Here is a 25045-nt window from a genome sequence, read left to right as displayed (position 1 = left end):
CAAAATGTGTGTAAAGTTTAATGGAGTACTAAAACCCCCACCCCTCCGCTATGGCATTCATAGAAATCACAGGAATGGTTCTGCACCTACCTATGCTAACGATGGAATTAGATCCAATCCCGTCGGTATCATGCTAATGACAGAATAAGATCCAATCCCATCTGTATCATCCAAGGGATGGTAATTACGGAAATATTCAACAACATTCTTAGTTTTACACAACAAAGAAAAAAGGAAAAAAGAAAGAAAGAAAATGTTCTGTGTATCGTTAGATGGAGTAATGAAGTCTTCACTCCATCGTACATACAAGCTCGAAAGTTTCTGCCCACTGCTGGACAGTTTCTTCTGGCACTGGGTCTCCTCCGATGGAAGGTTTCCAAGTGCCATCCACAAGAGACCAGGTAGTCTCTTCTGGTGGATTCTCAAAGTCAAAGTTCCACCCAGTTTGCTTTTCCTTCTTCCCAGTGCCGGTCTTCTTGCTACTGGACTTCTCCTTTTGTTTGCCCCTTGATTTCTCCTTTTGTTTTCCGCTCGTCTCAGAAGGCTGCAAATCGTAAAAGCAATTAACTGTGTAAGATTTAAAAGATACAATTATTTTAAACAAAAATTCCTTCCTCAGCATACAGATTTGTGAAAACAATACACTAAATATATCACTGCCTCACCGTTGCATTAGCACCAGACTGCGGCTTACTCTTACTCCCTGTTTCTAGGTAACGTATGACCTCGGCCTTTGAACGAAACCGTTGGCCTGTTTTTGGATCTATGTAATACTGCAAAAACACAGGTTAAGATCAGTATATCGCACATCAATTCTGCAGGAACCATTCAATTCCTAAACCTTGACAAATTGATATTTTATCAGATAAAAGAAACAATCAAATTAGATCATCAACAAAATCTTTAACTTTAATTTAATAATTTAAAAAGCGGCATATATGTCAGAAAAAGTACCCTATCTATATTTGTAGCACTAGCACCGGAATTCTGAGTCTCACTAGTCATTGTCCAATTGTTCAAGCCTGTAGATCGTAAAAGTGTTTTGGGTATGGGGTACAATTTAAGAGGCTGTTCGGTCGCCTGAACAACTTCGCCACAAATCGGATTGGGTTCAGATGAAGAAATCGGATTCAACACCAGCGGTTCTTGGCCAGATATCAGATCAGCTTCAGATGAAGGAATCGGATTCAATACCAGTGCTTCAACTTCATCACAAATAGGACCGAGTTCGGATGAAGGAATCGGATTCAATACCAGTGCTTCAACGTCATCACAAATCGGATCGAGTTCAGATGAAGGAATCTGATTCAACACCACTGGTTTTTGGTCAGCCTGCTCTGATGGTTGAATTGGTAGGAGGGTTTGATTGGTGCCGGTGAAGAAAAAAGAGTCGGGGCCTATAAGAGGGTCAATTTGGAAGGAGTCATCTTGGCTTGAATCAATTGGATTCGCCATTTAAAGATGAAAAGAAAGCTTGGTAATTGCAAATTGAAGCTGTGAGTGTAAATGAAAATATAGGTGTTGTGAGGGCTATTGAGGTGGATTTATAATTGGATGTGGTTCTTAAAGGGCTGTTGGCCCATTTTGGCACAATTTGATGTAGAATAAAAAATTAACACATCTCCAAAGTTGGCCCTCTCTAGCACACGGGATGTGTTAATGACGGTAACAACATTTAAAGAAACGATTATATAGATGCATTGACTTCACTTCAGAAAAAAAAAAGTGCTTGTTTATTGAGTTTGAACTTCTAATGCATATATAAGAATGCTTTAATCCTAGGAACACCAAGCAATTGAATCACAACAAGCAATTTAAACGAGTCTAAGATCCCCCAAGTTAACATCCACACTAGTGTGTGTTCTTTTAGAAGCACAAACCTCTAAATGTTAATTTCTCTTTTACTTAACCCAAAATCACCAGATTCATCCATATCTACATACATATATAGTTAATTCGTGTCGAAAGTTGAAGACCTGTCAATAAAGTTATTTAATAACGCCCACAATTTTTAAAAACACTCAACACGCAATGCGTGAACACTACAAAAGGAAAAAGAAACAATATTTTCCAACAACACCAAATCAGCAAATCTCTTATTAATTTGATTTTGTCAAACAAATTCATTAGATCAGTACACAACTGTAACTATGTATAATTAACACATGTTGGAACTGTAAAAATACCCGTCAACAAAGTTATTTGACAAACACAAAACAATTTCTAAAAGAAAACTCTGAACGCGCAATGCGTGAACTACAAAAGAAAAAGGAAAGAAAAGCATTCAGTCCGATTCCTTAATCAGCATTACCAAAAACACACTTCTCCTATTAATTCAATTGTGTTGACCAAATTTGTTTCAATACTTCTCATCCACCGTCAGAATTATGATCCATAATTCTAAAACACAATCCGGTCTTTGCATACACACTTTAACTACAACAAATTAATACCTATAACAACAATTAAACAACACCGATAGCTTTATTAACCACACCTCAATCAAAACAACAACGCATCAAATTCAAATAACATCAGATTTAACAAGTCAGTAAAAGGCATCAAATCGATAAATTTTACCCTATCAACAGTTCCTTTAGTTTGCCCATTACTCCTGGTCCTGGTAATCACTTGCCAATCCGGCGGCACCCCGTCCGAAGCTTCCCCATCTTCAGCTCCTTTTCGAGGACGCTTCGCCCTCTTCGTCTCTGAGCTTTTCCCCGCAGGAGTTTCAGCAGAGCCGCCTTCAGCTGCAATGAAATCTCCGGAACCCAAAAGCGGGTCGGACCCGGATACGGGTTTGGGGTCGGATCCTTCGCCGACCGGGGCATCAGGAGCAGCACCGAAATCGGGTTCGGAGATAAGATTCGGGTCGGGTTGAAAAGAGTCGGCCATTTTCGATTCACAATGAGAATTCAGTTGACGAAATATGTTTTGCAGTATGTATTATGGTTTTGTAAGTATATATGTAGGTGGTGCAACTCGTAACAATGCAAATTGAGGGGCTGGAGAAGATATACAGTGGATTTCAGTTCGCGGATTTCAGTTCCGGATTTCATTTAATTTTTGTAAATGTTGTTTTGGATTCTGGTTATTAGGAGTGTATTTATTTAAGATTTTAAATGATTTTTTATATTTATGAAAATTTGATGTTATTTAATTTGAATTTTAAAAAATGTTAAAGATCTTTGAGGAGCTTTCATCGGTTTTCACCGGTGGAAAGTCCCGATTTTTTTTTTTGTCTATTTTCCTGTTTTGAAATCTTATCCATTCAATAAGTTCCCAATTTATTTGGGTTTGGTTAGTCTCTCCTTACTGTGAGAGTTGATTTGTTTTGTTCTGGTGTGTTTTGATGTTCTTCATGCCCGAGGTTATAGATCGATATGATTTTTATGGGTTTGATTCAGGTTTGAAGGTTATTATAGAATCGCATTTATGGTCGATTGTTCAGAACAATCAGGTGAAAACCAATCAGATGGAAACAATGAAACAAGTGTAGATATTCATCATCTTCAAATCGCTCAGTTGCCTCTCCAAAAAGAAGGATTCAACAGAGATATTCTTCGGCGTCTGTCCAATTTTGATTGTATTTTTAGATGCCGTATGGCTTTTAATTAATGAATTGATTCCTTTTTCTCAAAAAAATGTATCAGAATTTTGAGACATTCAATTGAGATTTCAAATATGCTGCAAAAGCTGATAGTATTTAATTAGAATTTTAAATTAAGCTTAAAAGATGAATTTTTTTAGACTTCTTTTGCTGATAGTATTTAATTAGAATTTTAAATTAGGCTTAAAAGATGAATTTTTTTAGACTTCATAACAGCATCTCCAACCATGAGGACCTCTTGGCTAAAAATTAAGTTGGCATACCAAAATTGAAAAATAGAGTCAACCTCTTCAAAATATTGCACTCCAACCATCTCGATCCCTTGTCTATAATTTGAGCCCACCTCATATGAATGGCTAAATTTGTCGAAACTCTACATGGCTGTAAGAAATCTATAGGAAGATTATACATTATTTATTATCATATTAAACTGATATATTCAATTTATCGATCTAAATATTAATAACATACTATTTTTAAATTATAACCAACCAATATAGCCCATACAAGTACGATGTCTTGAAGGTTAAACAAATTTTATATAATGTCTTACTTGTCTAATTTAGCCAACGATTATAGCCAACCCTATTGAAATCCCACTAAAATCCATCAGATAAATAATCTATATCAACTCTACGACATTTTATTAAAAATTCTGCACAAAATTAAAATCAGATACAATCCATTAAAATCCATAGAATAAAAGTAATTTATTAAAATACCAGTTGAATACACTTCTTTAATATCGATTTTTTATGATCACGTGATTATTTTTCAATATTTATTAAATTTAATTTTTATTTAAATTTTATACCACACGATATTAATAATAATTTAATTTTTTCACACTACAACTTTCTCTTAAATTTTCTAACATAAGGTATTAGTAAGCTCTTCAATTTTTTTAATAATCAATTATTTTTGTTATTTTTCTAATTCACAGTAGCTGGAGTAATTTGTTTATTTAATAACTCAACTAGTTTTGGGATATGTTTCAAACACACTAGAATAGTTCTTTAACTAATATTGTTTTAAATTTTGATAGTTTAAACATTTTTTGAATTTTATTAGCCTACGGTATTGGTAGCTGTTTAATATCTCAAAAACTTTTCTAGCGCACAGTGTCGATAGTGGTTTAATTTTTGACAATTCAACTATCTTTTGAACTTTTCTAGCAAACGATATTGGTACGGCACACAGTATTAATAGCGATTTAATAGGTTAATACTTCAACTATTTTTGGACTTTTCTAGCACATGATATTGATAGCGGTTAAATTTTTTTAATAGTTTCTATTATGATATATTCAAGTCGAACCCGGAGACGGGTTTGGGGTCGGATCCTTCGCCGGCAGGTCACAAATCGGGTTTAAAGATAAGATTCAGGTTAGGTTGAAATGAGTCAGTCATTTTTTATACACAATGAAAATACACTTGACGAAGGATGTTTTTCAATATGTGTTATGGTTTTGTATGCATATATATGTGGTACAACACTTAACAGTGCAAATAGAAGGGTTGCAAGAGATATATAGTGGGTTTTATTTATGGATTTCGGTTTCAGATTTCATTTATTTTTATAAATTTAAATTTATTTGCGAATATTAATAGTAATTTAATTTTTCGACACCACAACTTTCTCTTAATTTTTCTAACACAAGGTATTGGTAAGCGCTTTAATTTTTTAATAATACAAAGATATTTGTTGTTTTTCTACACGACATCTGGAGTAATTTAATTTTCATAATTCAATTATTTTTTTTCGCATATGTTCGGCGCACATTAAAATAGTTCTTTAACTTTATGTTGTTTTAATTTTTTTAATAGCTAATTCATTTTTAGAATTTTATTAGCATAGGAAACTAGTAGCAATTTAATATTTCAATATATAGTTCAACTACTATTTGTACTTTTCTGGCACAAAGTATGGATAGTGATTTAAGTTTTGATAGTTGAACTACCTTTTGAACTTTTCTCGCACACAATATTGGTAGCGCTTTAACATTTTAATAGTTCAACTACTTTTTGGACTTTTTTAACACATGATATTGATATAGGTTAAATTTTTTTAATAGTTTCTACTTTGTAGGTAATTATTGTGCATCTGTTACCTACTCGAGATATTCATTGATATAATTTCTAATACCATTTCTATAATTTTGGACCTTTGAATTATGAAATTCAAGAGGATAATTCGCACATTGAATTATATGGATGAAATATAATTTCTTAATATTTACATGTTAGAAATATAATAATTTTAATATTATAATTTATATATATATATATATATATATATATATATATATATATATATATATGTTGTGAAATAGTTATGTAATGGTTCAGATTTTGTATTATAATAAAATTGTTTCATATACAAAACAAATTTTATGTTATATATTCATCCATACAATTGTACTTGTATATTTTTAATCGTAAATGTAAATATTGAGAGCAACTAGGTATAAAATTACTAAACAAGATATAAAGTATTAACAAGATTGAAATTTTAATATTTTTTTTGTTTCCATAACTTGTAATTAAAAATTATGTAGTAAAATTTATACTAAAACATGTAAGGACACTAATAGGTTATTTTTCTCTTAACATCAAGAATTCATTTACAATAAAATATTTTTAAAAGAAGATAAATCTGATCATGTCTAGATGATTGAAAAATAAAGCTAAAATTAAAAAAAAGTTATGGAGTTAAAAATCTTCTAAGTAAGATGTCAATGTCAAGCTATAGACAAGTTTACTGAGAATGTTAAAATACGTTTTTCTTTCATGTTATAATTTAAGGAGATCTATACAAATAGATATAAATCAACAAATTAATCTTTTAATATTTCATTATTGATAACTAATAATATAATAGGGAACATATTAAGTTAAAACCAAATATCGACCCATCATACTAACCTAAATGTTTTGGTTTAATAGATAATAAAAAAATATATTATAAGTGGTATTTATACACACTTATAGGCCTTCATTTCCACTTAAATTGGTGGGTTGTACTTAAGTGTTTAGTGTCTTTTGATGTGTTTTTATTGTTTTTCTGTGCAGGTCACGAGTTGAGGTGATGAAGTGAATTTCTATCATTTTAGGTTGGTTTTGGTGCATTATTTGCAAGAATAGAGAATTATGGATTCACCGCGACTTGGGATTTTGTGGGTATATCTTCTACAAACCCTCACGAGAGCACACTCGTCCACTAGAGCTATCTAGGGGTTTAAAGGGCTTGTTGCATATGCTAAATGCAACCGTGATCACCTACGGAAGTGGTACTAGAAGCGAGGAAGGACATGCATGCGAGAACGAGCGAGAAACGAAGAAACGAGGCCACAGTCACAGACACTAGCGCGCCCGCGCTAGTGCCAAGCGCGCCCGCGCTACATGATGACTAGCGCGCCTGCGCTATACCTAGCGCGGCCGCGCTCCGCAGAAACTCCCTGGGCCGATTTTTACAGCTTTTCTGATGGATTTTCGCAGCGGTCGAGGCCCGGTTGACTTAGTCAATGTAATTTTTATTTCTCGTGTGTAAAAACCCTAGCCTCATAGTCGTAGTTTAGAGAGAGAACAATATCGTAGTTTTTCAGTTAATTATTCAAGCACATTATCAGTTTGTATTAGATCGTTCTTTGCGAGGAAGTGACAGTTTCGAGCAAGATCGTGAACATCAAATCTGTAACGTGTGATCCTTATTATTATTAATTCAAGCATTTTTATTCTATTTAATTCTCGTCTTTTCTTTATCATGCTTTCATTAGAACCCATGATGTCGATTAGTTCGATTATGAACTAACCGCCTTCATGGGATTCTAATGGATTTATCGATGTAATCTGGTAACGAATATTAATTACGTGATTTTGTGACGTACGTTGATTTCTTTGCATGAGCCGTGCTTATTCTTCTTAGGAGCGTAGCTAACTTCTAAGTTGTTTGTTAATTCCTTCTGAAGCGAGAGTGGATGATTGAATTTAGAACTATGCCATGTAAACATAGGATTATGTGAATGAAACATAATTTGTGATAGACTTGAACTATTTTTATCACCCTGTGTAATCACGATAGATGACTTGTTATTAAACCTCTCTGCTTACACTACCGCTATAGAGATATAGGGTCTGAGCTTTGTTGGTGTCCATGAGATTTCTGTCTTAATTGCGGATTTTGATTGGTATGATATGTGTGCAACGAGAGTTGGCATGTATTACTTTCGTGTTGTCTGATTAGGATCAACAGTCGCATGTTAATCAGTAATTTCAATTCTAGATGAATTCGATAATGAAAGTAGAATCCCATGTGTTTTCCTATTCTGAATTTGATTAGTAAATTTAATTATTAGTATAAAAAGAAACCAATCCTTGTTAATTGTCTTAGCAGTGATAATTGATCATACATTGTTGCATAGGTGCGTATTCTTAATTCACCAGTCTCTGTGGGAACGAACTTAATATATTACTTGTGATCACGTGCGCTTGCGTGTAGATTTCACCGAACAAGTTTTTGGCGCCGCTGCCGGGGACTCGGTGTTAATTAGTTTATGTACTTGTCATCAGTGTGCATTAAAATTCACTGACTAGGATTCTATTCTCTTCTCACTTTTCTTTCTTTTTCTTTATTTCAGGTACTTGGGTCGCGTTTATGCTAACACGTTCTAAAGCTCGTAAGGAAGCAATTGATTCATCTTCTTCTTCTTCTTCTGATTCTGAAACAATGACGGAACCTGAAGCACAACCAGACAATAAGGCATTGAAGGATTTCTCTATGCCAAAGATCGATGATATCCAGTCAAGCATTGTCAGGCCTGCAATCGCAGCCAAAGCCTTTGAAATCAAACCAGGAACTATTCAAATGGTCCAGAACTCGGTACAGTATGGGGGTTCTCCTACTGAAGACCCTAATATGCATATACGTAATTTTATAGAGATCTGTGACACTTTCAAATTTAATGAAGTCTCTGATGATGCTGTGAAGCTAAGGCTTTTTCCATTTTCACTGAGAGATAAGGCTAAGGGATGGTTACATTCTTTACCATCTGGTTCGATTACTACATGGGAAGATCTAGCTCAGAAATTTCTCACTAAATTCTTCCCCATGGCAAAGACTGCTGCATTACGAAATGCTCTATCTCAATTCTCTCAACAATCAGGAGAAACATTCTGTGAAGCCTGGGAGCGATATAAGGAGATGCTAAGGAAGTGTCCCCATCATGGCATGCCGGATTGGATGCAAATAAACTGTTTCTATAATGGTCTTGGACCTCAATCCAGACCTATGCTTGATGCTGCTTCTGGAGGTGCGCTATGGGCTAAAAGTTATGAAGAAGCTTATGATCTTATTGAAATGATGGCTGCTAATGAATATCAGAACCCTACTCAAAGACTTACTCAAGGGAAGGTAGCCGGAGTTCTTGATATTGACACGTCTACAGCCTTGATTGCTCAACTTAAGGCTCTTACTATGAAGGTGGATTCCTTAGCTAACTTGGGGATTCAGCCACCGCCTATTGTTTGCGAGCTTTGTGCGGGTACACATCCCACTGATCAGTGTGCCATATCTAGCGAGTCAGCTCAGTTTGTGAGCAATTTTCAGCAATCTCAACAGCCAGCTCCGGCCACTTATCATCCCAATAATCGGAATCATCCGAATTTCAGCTGGAGCAATAATCAGAACTTCATGCCACAACAGCAACAACAGTTTCAGCAGCAAGGAGCTAGACCTTTCAACCCTTCTGGTTTTCAACAACAGTTTGCACCGAAGCAGCAATTCCATCCACCCGGATTCCAGCAACAAAATCATGGGGTGGCTGGACAGTCTTCCAACGAAAGATCTGAATGGGAAGAGATGAAATTAATGATTAAAAGCCAAGCGGTGTCAATCAAAACTTTGGAGAATCAGATTGGGCAGATTGCTAACGCATTGATAAACAGACCACAAGGAACGCTTCCTAGTGATACCGAGGCCAATCCGGGTAAGAAAGAGATGAAGGAACAGGTACAGGCTGTCACCTTAAGGTCCGGAAAGGTTACGAAGGAAAAAGAATCAGCAACAGAGCAAAACAAGGAAGAGAGTGATCAACAGGTTGAAACACCCGTGCTCTCATCTAAGTCTGGTAGTGGAAAAACTGTTGTTGACGCTGACAAGAAAGAAATCAACGAGGAGGGAAGCAAGGAATCAGCTGAGAAGTCTAGTCCTAAATCTGATAATGGGGTCAAGCAAGTATATCCACCTCCCCCTTTTCCGAAAAGACTTCAGAAGTATAAGCTCGACAAACAATTCGCTAAATTTCTAGAGGTTTTCAAGAAATTACAAATCAACATACCGTTCGCGGAGGCTCTAGAACAAATGCCGAGTTATGCTAAGTTCATGAAAGGTATTCTATCTCGGAAACTCAAACTTGAGGACTTGGAGACTGTGGCTTTGACCGAGGAGTGTAGTGCGGTGTTGCAGCAGAAATTGCCTCCGAAGCTGAAGGATCCGGGAAGTTTCACAATCCCGTGTACTATTGGAAAGATATCTTTCGACAAGTGCTTGTGTGACTTGGGAGCTAGCATCAATCTGATGCCGTTATCTGTCTTCAAGAAACTTGGTCTGCCAGAGCCGAAACCTACAAACATGTACTTACAACTGGCTGATCGGTCCATCACATACCCGAGAGGTATAGTGGAAGACGTCTTGGTTAAAGTGGATAAGCTCATCTTCCCTGCTGATTTTGTCATTCTAGACTTTGAGGAGGATGAGAGGATTCCCATTATCTTGGGAAGGCCGTTTTTAGCTACAGGCCAAACTTTGATCGATGTGCAAAAGGGAGAGCTTACAATGAGAGTTCAAGATCAGAGTGTCACTTTTAAAGTGTTCAACGCAATGAAATTTCCAACTGACGAAGAAGAATGCTTTAAGGTGGAGCCAATAGAAGCTGCAGCTCATCCAGAAATTGACCCAAGGCTGAAAACTGACATCTTGGAAAGGGTTCCAACAGGTGAAGCTGAATTCGGAGGTGAAGAGGAAGTAGAGCAACTTCAGTTCTTGAATGCATCTCCATGGAAGAGGAAGGTTGATATTCCATTCGAGTCTCAAGGAGTAACAGAGCTTAAAAATGTTCAGGAGCATCTTAAACCATCTATTGAAGAAGCTCCAAATTTCGAACTCAAACTACCACCTGATCACTTAAGTGATGTGCAGTTGAGGAGGTTGACTCGGCGTATAGATGACATGCATGACATTCACTGCCGTTTTGCAAAGGATTTGACTCAAGCTCTTGGGAGTGCTTTTCGTGCCATTTGTGTTGAGGTTGATTGGCCAGTGTTTGGAGAGGGCATGGTATATTCGCCACCTGATCCTCCACCCGAGGAGGGTGATCCTCCCGACTTCTAGGTACATTCGATCCTTTTTATCACCTTCAATGAGGACATTGAAAATTTTAAGTTTGGGGGTGGTAATCTAAGGAAGAGCGTATTATTATAATGTAGTTTATTATTGCATGTGTTAGTTAGTTCATGTAGTTCACGTTTATTTTATTTTGCTTTGATTATTTCTCACATTTTTTTATTTTTCTCATTTTTTTTATTTTACATGTTTAGTGGTAATTGTCGTAGTTAGTATCACGAGCATTTGCATGAATTATGAAGTTAAGCCAAGTTAATTGCCTATGATGAGTTATGTGCGTAGTTCTTGATTAGTAGTTTCAATTGCAATGCTAGGTTAGTACTTGGAACTTGCTTGTGTTGGAAATTGTAATTCACATATGTTCTTGAGATAGGATTTAGACGAAATTCCATGAATTCTAGGATTGAATTGAACACCCTTCAGCTTAGGTCTGTAAATCTTAAGTTTGGGGGAACTGAGGAGTAGATATGCCTTTCTAAAAAAAAAAAGAAGAAAAATAAAAAATAAAAAAATATAGTAGTAATAAATTCACTAAAAAAAAATAAGTGGTAGAATTAACTAGGTTGAGCTCATTAGTACTCGAGTAATTAAGTCTGAGGGGACTTTGTGCCTAACAACCTAAAGCCCTTCGTGGTTTGGGATTGTTGACCCAACGCTCGCTACATGGGTACTAGTGCATAAATCTTTAGGGATCTCAACCATTGCACGGTTAAATAAACCACTAGAATAAAGTGAATAATTGGTGTGTGAAGTCTTGTGGTGTTCGTAACGCATTTACACTGCGAAGCGCTCTGACCTTAGACCAAGCAATTAATCACCAATAAAAAAAAATAAAAAAATATAGTGAATAAAATAGAAGGGTGTGGACATTCTTTGGGACCTTGGATTTTAGTTGGACTTGAGTGACGGGGTGTTAGTTTTAAACTTTTACGATTCTTGATGGGGATTCTATGGGAGTAGTAGTTTTTGTCTTGTCTCAATAAAAGAGCATGCTTGCACACACTGGCACTCCACACTTGTAAATAGAAGAGTAATTGACTTGGTAGCAAGAGAGATGAAATTCGAGAACATTAGCACAGTCTGAGGTATAAAAATTGGCAAGGCAATTACTTCATAGTTCACTCATTCATCACGTAGTTGCATTCATGCATTGCATTGGATTATTGTATAGTGTCGTTGACGCTTGAGGACAAGCATCAGTTTAAGTTTGGGGGTGTGATAAGTGGTATTTATACACACTTATAGGCCTTCATTTCCACTTAAATTGGTGGGTTGTACTTAAGTGTTTAGTGTCTTTTGATGTGTTTTTATTGTTTTTCTGTGCAGGTCACGAGTTGAGGTGATGAAGTGAATTTCTATCATTTTAGGTTGGTTTTGGTGCATTATTTGCAAGAATAGAGAATTATGGATTCACCGCGACTTGGGATTTTGTGGGTATATCTTCTACAAACCCTCACGAGAGCACACTCGTCCACTAGAGCTATCTAGGGGTTTAAAGGGCTTGTTGCATATGCTAAATGCAACCGTGATCACCTACGGAAGTGGTACTAGAAGCGAGGAAGGACATGCATGCGAGAACGAGCGAGAAACGAAGAAACGAGGCCACAGTCACAGACACTAGCGCGCCCGCGCTAGTGCCAAGCGCGCCCGCGCTACATGATGACTAGCGCGCCTGCGCTATACCTAGCGCGGCCGCGCTCCGCAGAAACTCCCTGGGCCGATTTTTACAGCTTTTCTGATGGATTTTCGCAGCGGTCGAGGCCCGGTTGACTTAGTCAATGTAATTTTTATTTCTCGTGTGTAAAAACCCTAGCCTCATAGTCGTAGTTTAGAGAGAGAACAATATCGTAGTTTTTCAGTTAATTATTCAAGCACATTATCAGTTTGTATTAGATCGTTCTTTGCGAGGAAGTGACAGTTTCGAGCAAGATCGTGAACATCAAATCTGTAACGTGTGATCCTTATTATTATTAATTCAAGCATTTTTATTCTATTTAATTCTCGTCTTTTCTTTATCATGCTTTCATTAGAACCCATGATGTCGATTAGTTCGATTATGAACTAACCGCCTTCATGGGATTCTAATGGATTTATCGATGTAATCTGGTAACGAATATTAATTACGTGATTTTGTGACGTACGTTGATTTCTTTGCATGAGCCGTGCTTATTCTTCTTAGGAGCGTAGCTAACTTCTAAGTTGTTTGTTAATTCCTTCTGAAGCGAGAGTGGATGATTGAATTTAGAACTATGCCATGTAAACATAGGATTATGTGAATGAAACATAATTTGTGATAGACTTGAACTATTTTTATCACCCTGTGTAATCACGATAGATGACTTGTTATTAAACCTCTCTGCTTACACTACCGCTATAGAGATATAGGGTCTGAGCTTTGTTGGTGTCCATGAGATTTCTGTCTTAATTGCGGATTTTGATTGGTATGATATGTGTGCAACGAGAGTTGGCATGTATTACTTTCGTGTTGTCTGATTAGGATCAACAGTCGCATGTTAATCAGTAATTTCAATTCTAGATGAATTCGATAATGAAAGTAGAATCCCATGTGTTTTCCTATTCTGAATTTGATTAGTAAATTTAATTATTAGTATAAAAAGAAACCAATCCTTGTTAATTGTCTTAGCAGTGATAATTGATCATACATTGTTGCATAGGTGCGTATTCTTAATTCACCAGTCTCTGTGGGAACGAACTTAATATATTACTTGTGATCACGTGCGCTTGCGTGTAGATTTCACCGAACACACGGCCGGTGGGCTTACTATGCTGGAGGGGAGTTGGAGTTGGTTAGTCCTTGGAGTGACGTTTCGAAGGACTGGCTCTATGAACTGAACCATTTTCCCGGCTTACTTGACATCGTTTTGACTGCTTTCTTAGAGAGGGAGAAGATGTTCTCTTCTGAGGATTTTACTAAAAATGACTTTTTGATTTCTCATTGTTGTAAGGCGTTGTATTTGTCTGGTGTCTTGAGCTTTCTTTTCCTGATTCTAATTTTTTTTTGTTTTGTTTTGTTTATTGCAGTGACTGGAGAGCCGTTGTGAGCGTTGCTAAAGTCTCCCCGAAAGATGTTGAGTGCTGCGATGCTGTCAATGATTGCTAAGAGGGGTGCTTCCTCCATGGTTGGGAAGGGCATCGAATTTTCTGGAGAGAAAGATTTTGAGGAGACCTCTAAGCTTCAGGTCGAGGCAGCCGAAGCTAGTGGATCGTTGGAGGTGCTGGGGGAAGCGACTGGGGTGCGTCCTGACTCCGTGGCTACTCGGGCCTTTGATCGCAAGCGTATGCGGAAGGCTGAGGAAGAGAGTTCGAAGCCCCCTTTGAAGAAGACAAAGTCTGTGATTAAGCTTCGTGGCCTTGGGGCCGAGGAGATGGAATCTCCTGGTAACAAGGTTGTGAAACCTCTTGAGGTTGGGGCTAGGAAGCCAAGTGGTGATGAGGCTTTTTCTGCCGCCCGAGCTGCCTCATCGGCTAAGGCTCTTCTTGACCAGGTTTGTCCTTGCTTTTTCCTATTGATCATTTCCCTTTTGGTAATTTGTCACGTGTTGAATCTTTTGAGTGTTATGTATGTGTGTATATCCTTTGAATGGTGGGTTCGTGTGTTCTTGTAGTTTACTGTGGAATTTGATCGTGTTGTGGCTTAGGGAATTCGTGGTAATCAGGAGGCGGAGCTTCGTCGTCTCCGTGGCGACATGTTAGAAATGCAGAAAGGTAAGGCTGATGTTGAGAAGAGGGTTGCTGCTCTTGCTCGTAAGAACCGGGACGTTGCTGGGGTTGTTGTTGGTTTGGAAAAAAGGGTCGAGGCGTTGACAACTGACAAGGAGGCTTTGAATGCCTTGGTGGCCTCCTACCAAAACATTCAGTCGGAGTTGACTGGAGAAGTGACACAGATGCGTGTTGATAGCAGCTTGGTCATCGCCGAGCTTGGGAAGCACAAAATGCAATTGGAGAAAAGACTTGCTGAACTTGAAGAAGCCTTGAAGAAGAGCTAGGATGATGCTTTTGCTGCTTTGGAGAATGGGTATGCTCTTTGCTGGGACCGTGCTGTTAAAGCTGGATATGATATGGGGTCTCATACCTTTGTCCACCATTGTGAGGATGTAGTCCGTGCTCAAGGCGAAGGTGCAAATTCTTCTTCTCCGGATGGTGCGGACGCTTGACGCTTTGAGAAGCATTTTCTTTTTGTCGTAACCCTTGGGAATGCCCTTTACGGGAAGTATGTAATTTGAATTTCTTTTGGTCTGCTGAACTTTTGAATATTTGGATTTTCTGGATTTGTTTTGGATTCCTGGGGTATGCCCCAGAAGTAAGGTGTAAACTTAAATGTTTGTGGTTTTGGATGTTATGTCCCGTGTCATTTGCTGACTTTTATTATACTATGGCGTATCTGCTTTATTTTTTTTTTCTTACCGCATTTTATGTCTGTTGTTCCTAGAGCTTTCTTGAGCGTCTTCCTTGAAGTGGCGCTAATATTTTTCGATCTTGATTGGCGATTTGCCTTGTAGTGGCGTTGGTGCCTTTTGTTTTTGTTGGCGTTGGTGCCTTCTGTATTTTTTTTCTTTCTCTTGTTTCGTTGAGTGGTGCCCGTGTGTGAATTGTGAAATGAAGGGAAAGGTAAGACTTAAGACTAAATCGAAAGATAAGATATGCAAGTTGGAATTTTGCTAAAACGACTTGACCTTTCATCGAAAAACAGATTTTATAGCAAAAGATCTTAGATGCAACATTTAAAATGACTTCATAGCAAAAGGTTTAGTGGCATAACGCCTAAATGATACTGGAAATGGTCTTTAAACAGCATGATAAAATATACTACGAAATATATAAAAATGACATAGATAATCTTCTCCCTGAGGGGGATTGGTGGTTGGCTCCTACGCCTTGATTATGGTTGGGAGTGTCTCTTTCTTTGACCGGAGATGCGGTTTTTACTGATAGAACTTTTTGAGATGGATGGCATTCCATGTGTTGGGTATTGGTGAGCCATTCAGGTTGGCGAGGCGATATGTCCCTGGCCTGACGACCTTGATGACCAAATAGGGACCTTCCCATGGGGCTGATAGCTTGCTTTGCTTTGTAGGCATTGAGGCGGCCGCTTCACGGAGCACGAGGTCACCTTCAACAAAATGCCTGATTTTGACTTTGGAATTGTAGTACTGGGCTACCCTCTTTTGGTACTGGGCCACTTTGAGTTGAGCTTTGTCCCTTGATTCTTCGATTAGATTGTTCTCCATCCTTAAATTTTCTTCGGATTTTTCGGGTGAGAAGGCCTCCACTCTTGGTGATCCCATACTAATTTTCACTGGGAGAACGGCTTTGTCCCGTATGCCATCCTGAATGGGGATAGTCCTGTGGTTGCTCTGGGAGTGGTTCTGTGGCCCCAAAGAACGTTGGGGAGCTCGTCTACCCAGTTGGTTGCTGTCTATAAGAGTCTCTTTTTTATGCCCTGCATAATTGCTTTGTTGGTGATTTCCACCTGACCATTAGCCTGGGGATACGCCACTAACGATTTTATGTGGCTAATCTTCAACTGGGCCAAGGCCTCTTCAAAGTCTTTTCCTGTGAATTGAGAGCCGTTGTCGGTCACTATGATGCGTGGGACCCCGAAGCGAAAGACTATGGACTCCATGAAGAAGTGGATCACTTCTACTTCTCGTATCCTTGCTAGCGGCTTGGCCTCCACCCATTTGGTAAAGTAGTCTATTGCTACTATGAGGAACTGTTTTTGTCCTGAGCATTTGGGTAGTGGACCGACGAGGTCCATTCCCCACATAAAGAATGGGCAGGGGGCCTGCGAGGCAGAGAAGCCCGTTGCTGGTCGGTGATTCATCGCCCCGTAGAGCTGGCACGGCTTACATTTTTTGGTGAATTCTTCACAATCGGTTCTTAGTGTTGTCTAGAAGACTCCGTGCTTCAATTATTTCAGGGCCATGTTTTTCCCTGAGGCGTGTTCCCCACATATGCCCGAATGTATCTCTATCATGGCGGTGAGTGCCTCCTCGGGTCCTACGCATTTTAGGAGAGGCTCTGTTAAGGCACGACGGTACAGCATATCATTTATAAGGCAGAAATTTCGTGCCTTGAATTCGATCTTTCTTTTCTCATTTTTGTCTTGGGTTTCCAAGGTGCCTTTGATGAAGTCGATAAAGGGACTCCTCCAGTCGGGAGTGGTGCTAGTGAGGTTGACTTCCTCCCGTGTGGTAGAGGCCTGGGCCAACTCTTTAATGTAGATCGGGTCTTGGGACTGTGTTGCCGTGGAGGTTGCGAGCCTAGATAGAGCATCAGCCCAGTGGTTCGCTGACCTAGCTATGTTCTTGATGGACCATGAGGTCAAAGTGCCCAGTATGTTTAACACGATTTTTTGGTATGCAGCCATTCTTTCGTTGGAAGTTTTAAAGTCACCTGAGACCTGCTTGACAACTAGTTAGGAGTCGCAGAAAATGTCAATTATTTTTACTTCTAGGTGCTTTGCCAGGTTGAGACCCGCTATCAGCGCCTCATATTCGGCCTCGTTGTTTGTAGCTGAGAAGTTGAAGCGAATTGCTTGCTGCACTTTGAATCCCTCTGGGCTTATGAGGAGCACCCCTGCTCCTCCTGCTTCCGATGTTGATGACCCATCGGTGAATAGGGTCCATGCCTTATCGCTTAAGGACTGGCCCGGGTTGATTGTCGTTGGTTCTGAGAAATTGCATTCTGCGATAAAGTCGGATAGCACCTGGGATTTGACCGCGGTCCTTGGCACGAACTCCAGGCTGAACTGGCTTAACTCTACTATCCACGCTGCGAGCCTTCCGGTCATGTCTGGGCGGTGTAGGACCCGCCGGAGTGGTTGGTTCGTTAGGATGGTGATGTCCCTTCCTTGGAAATAGTGCTTCAGCTTTCGGCTTGCCATGACCAAGGCTAATACTAACTTTTCTATTCTGCTGTATCTGGTCTCTGTGTCTTTTAACAGGTGGCTGGCGTAATAAACCGGTGCTTGTTCGCCATTGACGTCCTTCACAAGTACAGCAGCCGTTGTTGAATCAGAGGCGGACAAATAAACCTTCAGGGGCTCCCCAGGTATAGCCTTTGTGAGTACTGGTGGAGTTGATAGGAAGGCTTTTATGTTAGAAAGACAAGTTTCACATTCTTTTGTCCATTCGAACTTGTTAGCTTTAGCTGCCTGTCGGATGGCTTCATATAGGGGAAGGCTTCTTTTAGATGACTGTGGGATAAAACGTCGTAAGGCGGCGATGCAACCTGTGAGGACCTGCAGATCTTTTAGGGTTTTAGGAGGTTCCATTTCCTTGATGGCCTTCATTTGCAAAGGATCAGCCTCAATGCCTCGCTGAGTCAAAAGATAGCCCAGAAACTTGCCTCCAGTTAAGCCGAACGAGCATTTGGCCGGGTTTAATCGAACTTGATTATCCCTGATGCGTGCGAAGGTTTCTCGTAGGTCCTCATGATGTTGGGCTGATTTGATTGATTTGACAATCATGTCGTCCACATATACTTGCATGTTTCTGCCGATTTGTGGGGCGAAAATGATGTCCATAGTCCTTTGGAACGTTGCCCCGGCGTTGAGAAGGCCGAAGGGAACCACCGTGTAGGCGAACACCCCCTTGTGAGTGTTGAATGCAGTGTCCTCTTGATCCTCTTTGGCCATCTTAATTTGATTATAGCCAGAAAAGGCGTCCATGAACGATATCAATTCATGTCCCGCTGTGGAATCAATGAGTTGGTCAATGTTAAGTAGAGGATAGAAGTCCTTAGGGCATGCCCTATTGAGGTCGGAATAGTCTATGCACATCCTCCATTTACTGTTGCTCTTTTTGACCAGGACAGTGTTAGCTATCCATTTAGGGAACTAGACTTCTTTGAAAAAACCTGCCGAAAGAAGGCGGTCAACCTTGGCCTCAATGGCCTCCTGCTTTTCTTGGGAGAATGTTCTCATTTTTTGCTTAACGCATTTGGAGCCTGGTTTGATGTTTAGTCTGTGGAGAGCAATTGTTTCAGGAATCCCGGGCATATCGCTCGGGGTCCACGCAAATATGTCTGCGAACTCTTGGAGCAACGAGGCTATGGACTGGCGGACCTGCGGAGGTAAATTGGTCCCAATGCTCACGGTTCATTCCGGGTTTGTCGGGTCTAAGCTTATCTGCTCCAGGGCTTCCGTGGGTTGACAGTTGGGGGGTCTCTCTGCCCCGATGGTTGAGGGTCTCAAGGGGTCCTCAGCCTCCATGGCCTGTTGCTCTTGAGGGAGGCCGTCCACGTGATTTATCGTAGGTGCGGAGGAGCTTAACGGTTTCCTTTTGGGAATAACATTGCCAATGTAACATTGTCTCGACATTTGCTGGTCACCTCGGACCTCTCCCACTCCAAACTCAGTGGGGAATTTCATTTTCAAATGCGGGATCGATGTTATTGCCCTGAGTGCTGTTGTCGTGGTCCGTCCCAGTATTGCGTTATATGTGTTAGTTGCATTTATTACATGGAATTTAACCACATGCCATATCTGGGCGGGTGGAGAGCCGAACAGCACTGGTAGGTCAATGGTGCCAAGGACCCTGACCTCATTGCCTGTAAACCCGTACAAGGGGGCGTTTCTGGCGTCATCGAGCTTCCTGTCGCCTAGTTCCATCCTGGAGAATGCGACGTGGTATAGGATATTTACTGAGCTGCCATCATCAACTAAGATTTTTTTAACCGTGGTCGTGCCAATTTTTGTTGTAATGACCATCGCATCCTGATGTGTTCTGATTATTCCTTCCGGGTAGTCTTCGTCCGAGAATGAGATGACCAGCGAGGGGTTTTGTCTAGGGCGCTTGGAATCAATTCTGCACCCCTCCCTGGCGTATAGCTTCTTTGCGTTGTTTGATGGCCCTCCTGAGGCTAAGCCTCCTGATATGACGTCGATGATCCTATCTGAGCCAACCGGGTTAGGCTGGTTAGGGTCCTCGCGTAACGCGAAGTGTGATAGTTCGCCGCTTTGTATCTTGTTTTCGACCAGATTGCATAGCTGGTAGCATCTTTCGGTCGTGTGCCCTGTGTCTTCGTGGTAGTCACAGTACTTGGAACTTGGGGGTCTGTTAGGGTTCATCGGCCTTGGAGGGCGGTAGTTCGGGTCCGTTTTCATTATTGCCAAGATGGAGGTGATTTCAGTGTTTAGCTTGGTGAAGTCTTTTTCTTCCCTGGGGGGTCGTGGAGGCCATGAACCCCTGGACCGTTGAGGCGCGGGGGCGCTCTGGGATTGTTGAGGCGCAGAGGCATTTTGTGTAGAATCTGGCTTTTCGGTTCCTTGGGACATGCGGCCTTCCAGCCTCCTCGGTTCCCATCTGTTACCCGTTCCTGAGCCCTTGTCCCATCTTTTGTTTTGGGGGGAAGTCATCTGGATGCTGCCCACAGCCTCCTGGATTGTGAGCCTATGCTCGAAGATTTCCATGGCCGCTTGGAGCGTCTTGGGGTTTTTTTCGAAGAATTCCTCCAAAATTCTACCATGTCTATTTTTGTCCACTCCTGCGGCCAAGTAGTTGATGGCCAATTCGTCGATCAAGTTAGGTATCACTGCAACCTCGTTTCTGAACCTGGCTAAGAAGTCTCTGAGAGACTTAGAAGATTTTTGACGAACCGTCATTAGAGAGGCTGTGATCTTTCCGCCTCTTTTGTTGCTTGAGAACCTAGTTCGAAATTTGTTTTTTAACGCGCTCCACGAATCTATGGACCGGGGAGGCAGATTTTCGAACCATTCCAAGGCTGTACCGCTGAGGCAAGTGCAGAAAAAGCGGCAACGTGATATCTCTGAGTGCCCGTAGTAGCTCATTCTCCCATCGAATTGGCTGATGAAATCCGATGGAGCCGTGGATCCATCAAACTGACCTATTGATGGGATTTTTTGGTGTTTATCCAACTGGTAGTTTTCGATTTCCTCGGAGAGAGGGCATTCAGACGGAGCATCTGTGCCCCCGGAGCCTGTTTTGATTTGAGTCCTCAACCTCACGAGCTCGCCCTTGATTTTTGTGATTTCGGAGCTTGTCTTAGCTTTAGATCCAGTTTCCTCCTCTTCCTCATCGTCGCCACGACCCGATTTCTTCTTATGGCGGCGGGAGCTATAGGAGCCTGCCGAATCCGCTCTAGTGGAGTACTCACTGTTGGCCGAAGGCCTCCATGAGACTTCCTCATCATCCCTGGTTTGGTATTCTTGTGAAGCATTGCCTATTTCTGCCTCGAGACGGACGATTTCCCTCTGTTGTCTCACCTTGGCGGCGAGTAAACGCCTCTTAGTATCGAGGGCTTGGAGCTCATCTTCGAGGTTCACCGTCTCGTGTGCCTTTACTCGTTCCTCGTGCTGCCTCAACGCCTTGATTCTCTCGAGATGTAGACGAGCATCACTGGTTAGGACGTGACGCCCCTGTGGAGTGAGTACGGTCTGCCTAGGGCCACGTTTTCGTCCTCCTCCCGTAAGGTCGGAGCGCGCCGGAGCGGCTATCGATCCTTCAGGTGAAGCATCCCCGAACAGTAGCTTTTTAGGCAGCAAGCCACTGCCGAGATCAATTTCTGGAGAACTGATGGTCCTCGTTAGCTTAGATTTGACTATAGACCGCGTGTTTCGCTTTCGCTCCTCTGTTCCTGCCATCTTATGGTCGGAAAGGTGATTTCTCGTTGGAAAATAGTGGAGTCCCCTCCTTCTAGCGCCAAATGTTGATACTTACAACCAATCTCTATATATGTTCTTTTTACTCTTCTATTTTCCAATCCCTATACAAGTATTTCTTTCAGCTATATATAGGACTTCAACCAATGGGCTTCTATAAGTGGGCTTCTTGTGCTGGGCTTGAGGCCTCCTGGGCTGAGGCCCAACACTTACCTTCACTGGGTCCGATTCAGATACCTCAACAGAATTGAATTTGTCACCTGCCACAACTTCCTCGTATGGATGGTGCTGAACTTTGATATGGGTTCAGGTTCCAGCACGGTGTGGGATAACTGAACCGGCCATCAGCCACCCCAATATTGATTTCAAGTAAACCTAGTAGGAAACATCTACAGAGGGGGGAAATCCATTTAAGAATCAAATACAAAGTATATGTGTAGGGTAAATTGTTCAGACTACTCTAGTTGGATTATTATTTTTTAGGTGGTGCGGAGTCCTTGATATATAGTTGTAGGCATAGCATATATGGTAGTAAATTTTTTTTTTTATATTTTGTTGGGAATGTGGTAATTATTTATTCTTTTTCCAAAATTGAAATTTGCATTTATATTTTTAACGATCACTTTTAATATCTCATTTTGAAGATTATAATTAATTTTATTTAATATTCTTTAATTTAACATTAAAAATACATACTCTATAGATTATATTTTTTAGAGAATAACTTTTATATTAAACATAATGTAATATATATATATATATATATATATATATATATATATTATCTCTATATATATATAATTTATTAAAGATTAAAAAATCACAATTTTAATTTCATAATTGGCTTCTGTTGATATAAATTTGATTATATTTTTATAAGTTGTTCTAATAATATTATTTTATAAGTTATTATTTGATTTGTGTTGAATTAAAAATATATCATAAAGATTTAAATTCATCAACAAAGGAAGGAGTATAAAAGAGTTATAAAATTAAACCATTATCTAATTTACATTGATAGACTTTGCTATTTCAAGCGTAAATGTGACAAGAATTGAGGGCAAACAAAGATGAGATTGTACGTTTTTCAAAGTGTTAGCAGGAATGGTCAGATCCGGACTAAAATGTTTAGCGCCCCAGTTGTCACCAACAAGATCCCTATAACCCCATTCAGAACAACAATAATTACACCAATACAAGCTTGTGGACAGTCCCCACGTGTCCCACTTCACCCAATAGTTGATAGTGACAGCTCACCAACTCATGTTATCATGGCAAGGAAACCACATTCGCTATCCTAAGAGTATATACACTCGGGCCTACCAGACATGTATCCTAAACCCTAGGCACAGGTTGGCAAGACTAACCCTATGTTGTAGATTTCAAGTACAACCGGAAGAATACAGTCATTGTCCTATAATTAGGTCAGTGAGCTTTTTACTTTTCTCGGCCACCGTCTCCACATGTTCATTGTAGTATAATACTACTCCCTCCGTTTCAAATTAGATGTCCACTTTAGAAAAATCGGTTTTTCTATGGTGTGCCCATGGGCACATATTAAGTGCTAAAATATATGGATTTGGAAGCTTTTGATTGGCTTACACCATCTAATAATGGTGGACCCCCCTGCTTTTACAACAACCACACCAATCAAACACCTCCAAATCCATAGATTTTAGGACTTAGCATGTGCCCATGGGCACACACTAGACAAACCCTAGAAAAATTACACAGTTTAAGAAAAGTGGTTGTTCACAAATTAATTGCATTAAATGATCAAAATATGTGGAGTGAGATTGATCGAGGAAATATAAATAAGATATATGTGGAGTAGAATTGACTTTGGAAATATAATTTTGCATTGAAAGTTGAATTGGACAAGTAATTTGAAACAAAAAAAATTCTTGAAAGTGGACATGTAAATTGAAACGGAGGGAGTATCAGTTTTTCTATGGTGTGCTGATCGATACATGCATGCTAAGGGCGAAAATTTTTGTATTTAGATCATTTTGATTGGCTCCTACTTCTTAATAATGGTGGACCCCCTGCATATATACCAACCACACCAATGAAAATGATCCAAATACAAAAAATTTCTTAATAATAGTGGATCCCCTGCATATACATCAACCACACCAATCAAAATGATCCAAATACAAAAATTTCCACGCTTAGCATGTCCTCATTGGCACACACTAGACAAACCTTAATACTATTATTCCTTAAATTACACTCTCGACTAAGCAAAATCTCATTTTAGCAACATAGATGTCGTCGCACCCGAACCCCCTTCCATCAAACTTATAATGTTCGAGACATGCACGAGGATGAGGACTAAGCACTACAAGAAAATAGAATTCACACAACTGTTATTAAACAACGGTCAAAAAATATTCTGTTGTGCCAAATTAACAATTGTTGTTCTTACAAAACAATTGTCTCGATGTTTATATGACAATGATTATAGGTTATATTTCATCGTGTTGTCTAAGGGGCGTTCTTTGATCAACATAGACAACAAGTCTTGCAGATGCTATTGTTTAGAATCTTTTAACACAAGGGTGTATAAACATTGTATGTAAAATTAATTTCATCATGACACAAAGGTTGTAGCCATTTGTGTTATGTAAGTCAGACAAGCGTATAGTGGTAGTGTTGTTTGATTAATTATCAAACTATAATTTCTAAATACCATTATCAGGATGAAAGTTCTGAAAGTTGATAGATGTATGAATACCCTGTTCAGAAGACAGTTCTACACATTCTCATAATCACTGTTGTCTATTTATGAAGGATGGAATAAAAAATTGACTTGTACATATTACATCCCAACACAAACCAAACCAACAAATTTGCAAAGTAGAAATCCACCAACCAACAACACTTTCTAATTATCAAATATCATATAAATACAATTATTAGTTATTAGGATAATAAGTATTTTATTTTCTTGGTGTTTGTGGGTTAAAGTGCTACGAAACAAGTGACAAATTAATAATTTTTCTAGTTGGTTACATGAATTATAAGCAAAAATACACAAACTTTCCCATTACACAAATTATAGATATAAACGGGTCTTCTATTAAACCCGGATCACAATTTATGCATTAATACACACACACACAATATATATATATATATATATATATATATATATATATATATATGGTATTTTAACTTTCAGTACATCATATTACAAACCAATATATAAATATATCTAACTTATATTTAGTTAAAAATTATGACTGACTTGAAAAATAGTCAATTACATAATAAATAAATTCATGAGAGTTAGCTCGGCCTACCTTTTTGAAAGTTGTGGTCCAATGGATTTTATTGTGTGGCCATGAGAATTTTAACGGTCCACCTAAAACAATCATCTAAATGATCTT

General features: G+C 39.5%; 1 protein-coding gene and 1 non-coding gene across 3 annotated transcripts; both read right to left on the bottom strand.

Annotated features, from left to right (window-relative positions):
- Positions 1–7: 7 nt before the first annotated feature.
- Positions 8–3085, bottom strand: LOC108206461 (methyl-CpG-binding domain-containing protein 5). Of its 2 annotated transcripts, none has more exons than XM_017376767.2 (3): positions 2581–3085; positions 666–773; positions 8–544 (listed from the first exon to the last, which is right to left on the bottom strand). In XM_017376767.2, the coding sequence occupies exons 1-3, from the start codon at positions 2893–2895 to the stop codon at positions 290–292; spliced, it is 678 nt and encodes a 225-aa protein (XP_017232256.1). In that variant the 5' UTR covers positions 2896–3085; the 3' UTR covers positions 8–289. The 2 variants fall into 2 exon arrangements, with proteins under 2 accessions (XP_017232256.1, XP_017232255.1); XM_017376766.2 differs by lacking the exon at positions 2581–3085 and adding an exon at positions 955–2573.
- A 5646-nt stretch (positions 3086–8731) lies between these two features.
- On the bottom strand, positions 8732–8838 carry LOC135150962 (small nucleolar RNA R71). Its single transcript, XR_010289422.1, has one exon. It is a non-coding gene; the product is annotated as a small nucleolar RNA R71 (small nucleolar RNA).
- Positions 8839–25045: the final 16207 nt, after the last annotated feature.

Source organism: Daucus carota, chromosome 2, assembly GCF_001625215.2.
Source record: "Daucus carota subsp. sativus chromosome 2, DH1 v3.0, whole genome shotgun sequence".
In the NCBI taxonomy this organism is placed as follows: Eukaryota; Viridiplantae; Streptophyta; class Magnoliopsida; order Apiales; family Apiaceae; genus Daucus; species Daucus carota.
This window is presented reverse-complemented; position numbering and strand designations above follow the sequence as displayed.

Bases quoted from the DNA above. Each gene is read 5' to 3' on its own strand.
- LOC108206461 (XM_017376766.2), bottom strand. From the start codon at position 1,455: ATGGCGAATCCAATTGATTCAAGCCAAGATGACTCCTTCCAAATTGAC. The intron at 774-954 runs GTACTTTTTCTG...GTGTTTTTGCAG, and splicing joins GTGCTACAAATATAGATAGG to TATTACATAGATCCAAAAAC. The intron at 545-665 runs GTGAGGCAGTGA...TACGATTTGCAG, and splicing joins AGTCTGGTGCTAATGCAACG to CCTTCTGAGACGAGCGGAAA.